Source organism: Pinus tabuliformis, chromosome 8 (genome assembly GCF_031772625.1).
Source record: "Pinus tabuliformis cultivar Carrire ecotype Pingquan chromosome 8, CPIR1, whole genome shotgun sequence".
NCBI classification, from domain to species: Eukaryota; Viridiplantae; Streptophyta; class Pinopsida; order Pinales; family Pinaceae; genus Pinus; species Pinus tabuliformis.
In genome coordinates, this window is record NC_142294.1 from 1212963922 (window position 1) to 1212976151 (window position 12230).

At 36.3% G+C, this 12230-nt stretch overlaps 1 protein-coding gene across 1 annotated transcript; it reads left to right on the forward strand.

Annotated features, from left to right (window-relative positions):
* The first annotated feature begins 559 nt into the window (after positions 1–559).
* On the forward strand, positions 560–11918 carry LOC149239732 (fatty acyl-CoA reductase 1-like). The gene is made up of 11 exons (XM_089369951.1): positions 560–635; positions 726–829; positions 1481–1539; positions 7899–8045; positions 8175–8275; positions 9408–9585; positions 9678–9839; positions 10830–10911; positions 11016–11282; positions 11458–11585; positions 11681–11918. Exons 1-11 carry the CDS (start codon positions 560–562, stop codon positions 11826–11828), a joined length of 1452 nt encoding a protein of 483 aa, XP_089226077.1. The 3' UTR covers positions 11829–11918.
* Positions 11919–12230: the final 312 nt, after the last annotated feature.

The following is a 12230-nucleotide window of genomic DNA, read 5'->3' on the forward strand; positions in this document are numbered from 1 at the left end:
AAATAAGATTATTATGTCATGATTAAAAAGAAAATCAAACTTTTTAATATAATTTTAATTTCTCAAAAATAGCTTTCCGCTCAACTTTTTCCCTCTAACTTATCCCATAAGAAATAAACCCTATACAAAGCAAATAATTTACACTACGTATATAATAATGAGTCAGTGACCAATCAAGTTGCTCACGGATTCAGTCTGTTTCCTTCAGTGTAGTCATTGCAAAAGATCTTCAACCATACAGGTATATAATGATTTGTAATGATTTCGCAATGATATTTTGAGTGCAGGCTGTATGTATCGTAATTGGTTCGATTCCCTGAAATATTTCGTGTACGTTTCTAGTTTTGGCCCAGATAAAACTTAAACACAAAGTATTGAATTTCTGGTTTTACAACAAAAGAAAGGAAATTGCACTACATCCACTGCCAATTTCAGTCCAAGCAGCCTAAATGCTATATACAAACTTCTCCATACTCACGATCAACACCTATCAGATACACCTATTTGCTACTCATTCTTTCAGCAGGAGCTGCCAAATTTGTGTGGCGTTAAGTGAGAGATGGCGTCCAACGTTCTAGGATTTCTCAAGGACAAGAACATATTAGTCACTGGATCAACTGGTTTCCTGGGCATAGGTATTTTTGGCGTTATTAATGTTAAATTGATCTTTACATATATTTGGGTTTCATGATAACAAATTGTTAATTGCTGTTTACTTGGTGCAGTTTTCGTGGAGAAAATCTTGCGTATACAGCCTGGGATTAGCTGCATTTATGTTTTGCTGAGGGCTGAAGATGTAGAGTCAGCCAAGAACCGATTTAAAAAAGAAGTAAGAAATTTCATACGGAAATTCATTGAGAATTATTTTTTATGTATAAATTTGATTCAAAAACGGATGAAAACTATAGATTTATGCTAGTGCAAGTTTAATCCATTGATTCTTGGGTTGTGGTCTTTCTAGATTGATCCAACATCTTAATCCATAGAAATTGTAGCTTTATGGTAGTATGAGTCTCACCAATGGACTTTTGGGTGGTGGTTCTTGCAATTACCTTTATTTAAATTGTAAATTTAGGGAATATCTCAGAATGTAATGCTTATGGAAAATGTCAAACAAGATTCTAAGATATTTGCAGAATCTGCAATCCTTGTAAAAGTGGCTCTAGTAAGATCTAGAATATTGAGAATCAGAAAAATGAATAGATTCAACAAAAAAGGTTATGGAAAATGTCAAACACGATTGTAAGATATTTGCTGAATCTGCAATCCTCGTGAAAGTGGCTCTTGTATGATCTAAAATATTAAGAATCAGAAAAATGAATAGATTCAACAAAAGATTCTGTATAATATTTTATCAATGACGTTTTAGGAGGCGAATTATCCAGCTAAATTTTATATATTTGACTGTTTGAATGCCTCTAATCGATCTCCTCAGTGCTCAGAAATTAATCCTTGACCTACAAACCCCTTTTAATGACAGGTTATGAGGCTGGAGTTGTTCAAGAGTCTGAGGGAGCAACACGGAGATAATTTGTTGAAGTTATAATTTCAACGCAGCCCAAAAACCACCGAACTAAACCACAAAACCGCCCAGAAGCATATCGCACTGCTTTTCCGGAAAAGCAGTTTCCGTATTTTTGGCTTCGATGTGATTTGGTGCAGACGCGTGTCACTCACCTGACATCAGCCAACGTAATTTATCGGAAGCTAAAGTTCTGTAGCATGAGGCCTTCCGATATTCATCTCCACCGTTCGATTGCTTCCATCGCCCTCCACCGTCGATCATCTGAAGTTGCATATGGGCCCGCATTAAATCAAGGATTGCGTGGAGTGAATGTCAAATTTTGGTTGACCGCGGTAAAAGTATTTATTGCATGGTTATTATGATTGGTAGGTGAATTAAATTTTAATGTTTTTATATGAATCGGAGGTATGGTGCATTTAAAGAAAGGCATGGTCTGGTCAGTTAAAAATATTTACGGCATGTAAAATATTTTTGTTTTTTTATTTTTGTTTTCAAAAAAATGAAAAGGGGTTGTGTGTTGACTTTTTATTATGTGTGTATGGCACAAGGAAAAAAATTAGTGTGTGTGTTTGCCGCAGCGAAATAGAACCAGAGGATGTATGCACAGCAGTGCACAAGAAATATTTGGTAATGTTTTGTTTTGACCTTTTGTAATGGAACGGTGAAAACGCAAGGTGAAATGAGAACAAAGCCCGTAATGTTTTATGTGCTGAAGGTTTTGTAAAATCCATGAGCGTATAATGAATTTGTTTTACAGCAGTAAACTTATGTAAATTTTTATATTACAGCAGTAAAGTTTTTGTTACAGCAGTGAATGTAAAAGGGGATTTACAGCAGTAAACCCAGTTCAGTAAATTCTTAGAATTTTTTTTATGGTGGTGAATTACTCTGTTTCTCTGTGAATTTTTTTAAGCTCCTCTGTGCACAAAAATATCCTGTGGAGGTAAAACAGAGCATTGCCTCTGTGTGATTGAATCTTGGTTTTTGGTATTTTTCTCCATGTAAAAATACCCAACAGTGGTATCGGAGCAGGCTCAGGCTCTTTATAGAAGTTAAAGAAGCTGAAGGGAGAAGGTTGTTGCTACAGCAAAACTTCTCAGGCAGACAGAAGACTTAGACATCAAAGGATTAAGGTATTTCAAAAGTTTTTTTTGTGTTGCTGAAGAAACAGTCAGTTGTTTTTAAACATACACAGTCAAGGAATGGCCAGCACAAGCACTGGTATGGGTTTGTTTAACACCCAGCTCCCACAGTTTAATGGAAAGAACTATGACTACTGGTCAATAACTATGAGAGCCCTGTTTGCCTCTCAAGATTTATGGGAAATAGTTGAAGATGGTTTTGAAGAAGTAGCAGATGAAAATGAGTTCAATGCACTAACTCAGGGAGAGAGAGATCAGCTGAAGAGCAATAGGAAGAAGGATGCAAATGCCATTTTATTGTTGCATCTAGCAGTAGATTAGAGTATATTTCCAAGGATAGCAACAGCTAAAACATCAAATGAAGCATGGCAAACCCTTAAGACAGCCTATCAAGGCATGGAGAGAGTGAAGACAGCAAAGCTACAATTGCTGAGAAAGGATTTTGAAAACTTGAACATGAAGGAGTCAGACAACATTGAATCATTCTTCACTCATGTGATTGGTGTAATCACACAAATGAGAACTCATGGAGAAACAATTGAAGATAAAAGAATAGTGGAGAAAATATTGAGGGTCTTACCCTCAAGGTTCGATGCCATAGTCACCACCATTGAAGAGACAAAGGATCTCTCAAACTATTAAGTTGATGAGCTACATGCATCACTGATAACACATGAGCAGAGGTTGAGTAGGAATGAAAACTCATCCCTTGAGCAAGCCTTCAAGACCCAGATGTCCTTTGGAAGAGGAAGAGGTCAAGGAAGAGGAAACCGAAGAGGAAGAGGCAGAAGCCAGAACAGAGTTGGAAGGAACAACCCATCAAATGCACAAGGAAGAGGCAGCAATCCAAATCAGAACCAAGGTCAAGGCAGCAGCCAACAAAGAGATCAGTATCAGGCTCAAGGACAAAGGTATGATAAATCTAATGTTCAATGCTATTATTGCAAAAAGTATGGACAATATGCAAGTGATTGTAGAAAGAAACAACATGATATGAACAACAGACAAAATGCAAATGTTACAAGAGAAAACAACAGCCAAGAAAATGTCCTGTTAGCTTGTAACATGGCTGAAACACATAGTGAGGACATATGGTTTTTAGACTCAGGTTGCAGCAACCATATGACAGGGAATATAGCCCTCTTTTCAGCCTTAAATCAGAATTTGAAATTAGAGGTCACACTAGGAACTGATAGTAAAGTCTCTGTTATGGGAAAAGGGGAGGTAAAAATATTTACAAAACAAGGAGAAAGGAAAACCATAGCAGATGTCTACTATGTCCCCGGAATGAGATGTATCCTCTTGAGTATTGGACAGCTTGTCCAAAGGGGTTACAATGTTTACTTTGTAAATGATGTGTGCACCATCATGGATATACCACCCAGCAAAAGATGCATTGCTGAAGTGAAGATGACAAGGAACAGGATGTTCCCTCTCCGGATCAGGGCAGACTTAAAAAACAAAGGAGAAATTGCAGCAGTCACCCAAGAGGCCTTCCAAAGCGTGCCAAAGGATGAGAATTGGTTATGGCACTTGAGATTTGGACATCTTAATTTTGGAGGTCTAAACTTATTGAGCAGAAAAGGAATGGTAAAGGGATTACCATTGATAGAGAAGCCGGACAGCCTTTGTGAAGGTTGTATATTGGGCAAACAACATAGAGAAAGTTTTCCATCAGGGAAAAGCATAAGGGCAAAGACACCCTTAGAGATTATCCACTCAGATTTGTGTGGACCAATGTAAGCTCCATCATTAGCTGGCAGCCTATATTTCTTGAAATTCATTGATGATTTTACAAGAAAGACTTGGATATATTTCCTCAAGAACAAAAGTGAAGTCTTTGAGAAATTCCAAAATTTCAAAGCACTTGTGGAGAACCAAAGCGGGCTGCACATAAAAGTATTGAGAACTGATAGAGGAGGTGAGTATATCTCAAATGAATTCCTAAAGTTTTGTAAAGAAAATGGAATACATAAACAGTTCACAACTCGGTACACCCCACAGCAAAATGGAGTTGCTGAAAGGAAAAACAGAACCATCATGGAGATGGCAAGGAGCATGTTGAAGGCAAAGCATTTGCCAAATGAGTATTGGGCTGAAGCTGTACATTGTGCAGTTTATATATTGAACAGGTGTCCTACAAAAGCAGTCATGAACAAAGTGCCAGAAGAGGCATGGAGTGGGAGAAAGCAAGGAGTCACCCACATGAGAGTTTTTGGGTGTGTGGCCTATGCACACATACCAGATTAGCTAAGGAGGAAGTTGGACAGCAAAGGGGAGAAATGCATCTTCATTGGATACAGTGATGAATCCAAAGCCTACAGGCTGTACATTCCATCTACCAAGAAGTTTTTTGTCAGCAGGGATGTTCAATTCATTGAAGAGGAAGCTTGGGATGGAAGCATAGAGAAAACAGTGAATGTCAAAAACTGTTTGTCTCATGATGAAGATGAAGAGGAGGTGGCCGAAATGCATCCCCAAACAGCAGCGCCAACACAAGGACAACACGGGACACCGTTGAGGATAAATGAAAGTGCTTCTCCAAGCACACCACAAGGAGGAAATTCAAGTGCATCTTCAAGCACTTGCACACCAAGTGAAAGAGGTAAGAAGTTTAGAAATCTAAGTGAAATTTATGAAGAAGGAATGAATTCTTTATTTCCCTTGTATTGTCATGTTGATGATCCTATTCATTTCGAAGATGCAATTAAAGATAGGAAATGGATAGAAGCTATGGATGAGGAGATGAATGCCATAGAGAGAAACAAAACATGGGATTTGGTTGAGTTACCAAAAGGCAAAGAAGTCATTGGTGTGAAATGGGTCTACAAGACCAAGAGCAATGCTGAAGGCAAAATAGAAAGACATAAGGCAAGGCTGGTTGTCAAAGGGTACAAGCAGCAGTATGGGAGAGATTATGAAGAGACTTTCGCACCGGTTGCAAGAATGGAAACCGTGAGAGCAGTGTTGTCTATAGCAGCTCAAAACAAATGGAAAGTCTACCAAATGGACGTGAAGTCAGCATTCCTAAATGGAGTGTTAATGGAAGAGGTCTATGTGGAACAGCCTCTCGGATATGAGAAGAAAGGTGAAGAGCACAAAGTGTGCAAATTGAAGAAAGCTCTTTATGGGCTGAAGCAAGCGCCAAGAGCATGGTACAGCCGGATAGATTCATATCTCTTGGATAATGAATTTGAAAAATGTGAAGGAGAACCCACAGTCTACATCAAAGAAAATGATGATAAAATTTTAATTGTTGTCTTGTATGTAGATGATGTTATTTTCACTGGAAATGATATTTATCTTATTGAGAATTTTAAATCAGTCATGAAGGATGAATTTGAAATGACTGACATGGGTTTGTTGAGATACTTCTTAGGCATAGAAGTAGATCAAAATGAAAAAGGAATTTTTATATCTCAAGCAAGATATGTAAACCAAGTTTTGGGCAGATTTAACATGCAAGAGTGCAAGGCCGCCATCACTCCCACAGTAATGGGATTAAAACTCAGCAGAGAGGACAGCATCAAGGATTTTGATCCTAGCCTGTACAAAAGCATTGTGGGCAGCCTTATGTATTTAACAGCAACTAGGCCTGATTTAATGTATGCTGTTAGTTTGATTTCCAGATTTATGGAGAGGCCAAAGGAGGCACATTGGCAGGCAGCAAAGAGAATTTTGAGGTATGTCAAAGGCACTAAAATGTTTGGAATTCTATATCATGCCTCAGAACATTCAGATTTGGTTGGATACACTGACAGTGATTGGGCTGGAAGTGTAGATGATCGGAAGAGCACTTCTGGTTATGTATTTCATATGGGTTCAGGAGCCATTTCATGGGCTTCTAAGAAGCAGTCCATTGTAGCATTGTCTACAGCAGAGGCTGAATATGTGGCAGCTACAGCAACAGCATGTCAAGCAGTGTGGATGAGAAGAATGTTGAGAAGCTTAGGCCAAGAGCAGGCAAAAGCGACAGTCATCTTTTGTGACAATAGCTCAGCTATTGCATTGTCAAAGAATTCAGTGTTTCATAAGAGAACCAAACACATTGATACAAGGTTTCACTACATCAGAGAATTGGTGAACAATGGAGAAATTGTCTTGGAACATTACAGGACTCAAGAACAGGTTGCGGACATCTTGACAAAGCCGCTGGATCAGAGAAGCTTTGAATTTTTAAGAAAGTGTCTCGGTATGACCGAATGGCCAGCAATTGAAATTAAAGGGGAGTGTTGAAGTTATAATTTCAACGCAGCCCAAAAACCACCGAACGAAACCACAAAACCGCCCAGAAGCATATCGCACCGCTTTTCCGGAAAAGCAGTTTCCGTATTTTTGGCTCCGATGCGATTTGGTGCAGACGCGTGTCACTCACCTGACATCAGCCAACGTAATTTATCGGAAGCTAAAGTTCTGTAGCATGAGGCCTTCCGATATTCATCTCCACCGTTCGATTGCTTCCATCGCCCTCCACCGTCGATCATCTGAAGTTGCATATGGGCCCGCATTAAATCAAGGATTGCGTGGAGTGAATGTCAAATTTTGGTTGACCGCGGTAAAAGTATTTATTGCATGGTTATTATGATTGGTAGGTGAATTAAATTTTAATGTTTTTATATGAATCGGAGGTATGGTGCATTTAAAGAAAGGCATGGTCTGGTCAGTTAAAAATATTTACGGCACGTAAAATATTTTTGTATTTTTATTTTTGTTTTCAAAAAAAAATGAAAAGGGGTTGTGTGTTGACTTTTTATTATGTGTGTATGGCACACGGGAGAAAGTTAGTGTGTGTGTTCGCAGCAGCGAAATAGAACCAGAGGATGAAATATTTGGTAATGTTTTGTTTTGACCCTTTGTAATGGAACGGTGAAAACGCAAGGTGAAATGAGAACAAAGCCCGTAATGTTTTATGTGCTGAAGGTTTTGTAAAATCCATGAGTGTATAATAAATTTGTTTTACAGCAGTAAACTTATGTAAATTTTTATATTACAGCAGTAAAGTTTTTGTTACAGCAGTGAATGTAAAAGGGGATTTACAGCAGTAAACCCAGTTCAGTAAATTCTTAGAAATTTTTTTATGGTGGTGAATTACTCTGTTTCTCTGTGAAATTTTTTAAGCTCCTCTGTGCACAAAAATATCCTGTGGAGGTAAAACAGAGCATTGCCTCTCTGTGATTGAATCTTGGTTTTTGGTATTTTTCTCCATGTAAAAATACCCAACATAATTTTGAAAGCTTCATATTCCGGAAAGTCGTTCCTGTTGTTGGAGACGTTGCAGTGGATCATAATCTTGGAATTGACAAGGCCACAAGAGGACATCTCTGGGAAAATCTGGACGCCATTGTTAATAATGCAGCAGGCACAGCGTTTGACGACAGGTTTGCTTAGTTCTAGTTATACCTAGGAAAGGGCTCTGCTTTAGTAGGTGCTTATCCTAGTTATACCTAAGAAAATGTATCTCGGTTGCAAAACTAACTTATTCAACCAAACGCTCTTGCAAAATGTAGATATGATACCTCTCTCAACGTCAACACAAATGGAGCGAAAAATATGGTGGAATTCGCCAAACGATGCCGGAAACTTCAAATCCTTCTGCATGTCTCAACAGGTAAGGGAAGATGCTTGTACTCATAATAATAGGGAGTTATATATTTGAAGATTTAATTTTAAAATATTTTATAAAGGGTGATTAAATTTGTTAAGTCCAGATTCGCAATTATTTATAATATTCAAATGTTTTGAAATTGTTAAATTAAGTTTTTAAAATTATTAAATGAATTTTTAAATTTAAAATTTGAATTTCTATATATTTAATTTTAATTTTAATTTTTTCCTTTCTTCCTGTTTTGTAATGTATATAAATATATAATTTATTTATATTAATAATCATTTAATTTATATAATTATTATAATATATTTATATTTAAAAATTTATGACATTAAAGGTACTATGGGCTATTTTGCAAATTAAATTAAATCAAATAATGCACCTTGTCAACGACCTATAAAGTGTAAGTGAAAGTAAATGGGTAAAATTTTTATAAGAATTTTAAAAATTAAAATGAGTGGTCAGAAATCATTCATACTTAATTTTAAAGGTAAAACATGAAGGAATATGTTTTCATAATTTGGATATATGTTTTAAGTTTTCAAAATTAGTTAAAAATTTATGCTTCCAAATCAATATTATATCACGGTAAAATTTATATGTAAATATTTTTTATTAATATTTAAAAATTGACTAAAATTAAAAAATTAAAAATATTAAAATATAAATATAAATTTTTAAATATTTATTTTATTCTTTATAAATTTGATGATATATATTTTAATAAAATTATAATTTTTTGAAGTGTATAAAAAAAAAACTGTATAAATTTTTAAATTTGTATTTATTATCTTTACACATTTCAAACTTATTATTTTAATTAATTTCTCTAACAAAATTAGCACAAACATTCTTTGAATTCTTTTACAATAACTCTTATTTAATTGAAAATCGAGATTAATATTTTAATATTAAATAAAATACACACTTAAACTTTTCATCAAAGGTACATCTGCAAAATTTTACAATAACAACGGTAAATCAATACGTTTCCAATTAATTGCGTCATCACTCTTTATAGTTTATTGTATTTTTTAACAAGATACATGATACTGGGAATTACCATCCTCATACATTCACAGACTTATCTTTGTTTAATGTGGCAAAACTTACGTTATCGGACATGGAAAAGGAAGAATTATGGAGAAGCCTGTGAAGATGGGAGAAACTATAACGGCCGGCAATGGACCTGAGGACGAAGGCGTTCCACCTATAGTAGACATTAAAGCGGAAATTGATTTGCTGGAGAAAACACTCGCCGAGATACAAGATGCAGATACCAAACGTCTAAAAGAATTGGGCTTAGAGAGGTTGGTCACCCTCAGAAGCCATTTACTCATACTTTGCATAGATGTATAATTCTGAAAATGGGAGTTAGGTTCATTCATGGATGTCTTAACAGGGCTAGGAGATTTGGGTGGCCGAATACTTACACAGTCACCAAAGCCATGGGAGACATGCTAGTAGAAAATCTGAGAGGAAATCTTCCAGTAGTGGTTCTCCGACCGAGTATTATTGAAAGCACTTTGGCAGAGCCCTTCCCTGGCTGGATGGAAGGCACCAGGTATTCGTAATCAACCATATTTTGCAATCCAGAAAAATTAGTTTCTTTTGTGATATTGTTATCAGTGAGTATAGATTTGAATTTATTAAATAACCGGAAATTGAACATGAGGGTTTCAACTGACATACATGACCTCGTTATGGCAAAACAATATTCACAATATAGATTATTAATGATTGCTTTGTGCATCACACTCTTCACAATCTCAACTCAGTGATGCCTGGTTTTATCCAGTAGCAATCATTACAAGTGTGTATAGTGCTTAAAGATTGCCATCTTTTCACATTAGTTGGACAACATCTATTATTAGTGCTAATTGCTTTCAATTTAGGGATACATGATTCCACCATTTTGAAGAAGCAACCATTACAAATATGTATGATGTTTGCTTCTTAAAAATGGACCCAGCTGTACACACATTTATGTTGAATCATTACCTTTTCACAATTTGGATCCAACTGGACACAGCTAAGTCTAACCATCACCCTTTCACAATCTAATATAGGAATGTTACAAATTGTAATTACTGCTGCATGTGAACGTTAACTAAAATTAGAGAGTTAATTAACTAACTGTTGAGGGTGGAGTGTTGGAGTGTTGAGTGAAGTCCATAGAAGACTTTTAGTGTGTAGTTGCATGTGAAGATATTTTAGGCAAGTCTTTAGTGTGTACTTGCATGTCAAGATATTTTAAGCAAGTCGCTAGTTGGAAAAGCTTGAAGATATTTTAGGCAAGTAGCTAGTTAGAAAAGCTTTTAGTTTGTGGTTGCATGTCAAGGTATTTTTGGAAAGTAGCTAGTTGGAAAATGTTAAATACTATTCACCAAATTCATTGTAATAATAATGTTTTGTGTGACCAATACAAGAGCAGCAGCTAGTATTTTATGTGTATTATTTATGCTTCGTCTCCTTCCGCTTTCCAACAATAAATACCAATTGGAGGCCATGTAACCAATTAAAATCATATCGTTATTGGAATGTATAATGGCAGAACTATGGACAGTCTGATAGTAGCATACGGCAAAGGACGACTTACATCCTTCTTAGCCGCTCCAAACCTCATCATTGACGTGGTTAGTCACTTCTTTCCACCATTTATCTTCAATGGCTTGCCCTATATTATTGTTCATAACTATAAAAATATGTTTGTTTATTAATGATATTATTTGAAGAACAGATTCCAGCAGATATGGTTGTTAACGCGATGATAGTAGCTATGGCCACACATGCTTCCCAGAATGGTCTCTTTATTTATCACTCGGCATCATCTATTGGAAACCCGTTGCGCTCCTCTGTTGCAACGGACGCCGCTTATAATTACTTTTCGAAGCATCCATGTGTGGGCAAAGATGGAAACATAGTTCACGTAAAACCGACGCTGTTTCTGGAGAGCATGAGCAGATTTCGGGGATACATGTTTACACGTTACAAAGCACCACTACAGGCAAGCATCTCCTCCACACTTCTTTTCAACAAAGATTTAGAAATTGGAATAAAAAAATCAAATTATTGTAATGAAGTTTAGATGGATTTATGGAAAACGTGAAGCTACATATATCTGCTTAATGGTTGTAGAACACCTGTACAATTCTGTGACTGCAATTGGTGACGTTGAGCAGGTGCTTGGTTTAGTGGATAGTGTCTTCTGCAACATGTTCAGAGCACATTACACTCGTATGCTCCGAAATTACAACTTCGCCATGTATTTAGCAGAATTGTATGAGCCTTACGTTTTCTTTCAGGGAAGGTAATGCCGGTGTCTATATTATTTTTTCTTTTGGTCAAACATTATATACTACGATTTTTCTATTTGATAGCCGAATCTGTGGCCTTTTTTCTCAGGTTCGATACAACCAACACTGAAAACTTGTTGAGAAAGATTTCGGCGGAAGACAGAAAAGCATTCAACTTCGACGTAAAATGCATTGATTGGACAGAGTACTTGTCAGAGGTTCATATTCCTGGAGTAGTCAAACACGTACTCAGGTGAGATTGAAATGGCAGCCTGGAATCCTCGTCCGGAGGTGGTGTATTAGGCGGAATAAACGAGAAGGCAAAGTCGTAGAGAAGCCGTTAATCCGCTCAACTACTGCTGAATAATAAAATTCTGTAACTGTTGTCATGTTGTAAATTGTTAGTGGGTTATTGTTCGTTATTAAGTTGTTGGAGACGTCATATTCTTTATATGGTTCCTTCCCCCTTTCCACTCTTTGTACAGTATATTTTATATTTTGTACAATAAGTCTCCTCACCACAATCTTCATTTTCCTATATATATATATATAAGTATAAAAATGAAATGAGATGAAATATTATACGAAACATGAAATGAGATGAAATATTATATGAAACATAAAATGAGATGAAATATTATACGAAACATATTAGGTTT

What these genes read in the sequence shown, in the direction of transcription:
- LOC149239732 (XM_089369951.1), top strand. Translation starts at nt 560, where the DNA reads ATGGCGTCCAACGTTCTAGGATTTCTCAAGGACAAGAACATATTAGTC. An exon ending in GGCACAGCGTTTGACGACAG is followed by an intron (nt 8,046 to 8,174) that starts GTTTGCTTAGTT and finishes TGCAAAATGTAG; the next exon opens with ATATGATACCTCTCTCAACG. An exon ending in GTTACAAAGCACCACTACAG is followed by an intron (nt 11,283 to 11,457) that starts GCAAGCATCTCC and finishes GACGTTGAGCAG; the next exon opens with GTGCTTGGTTTAGTGGATAG.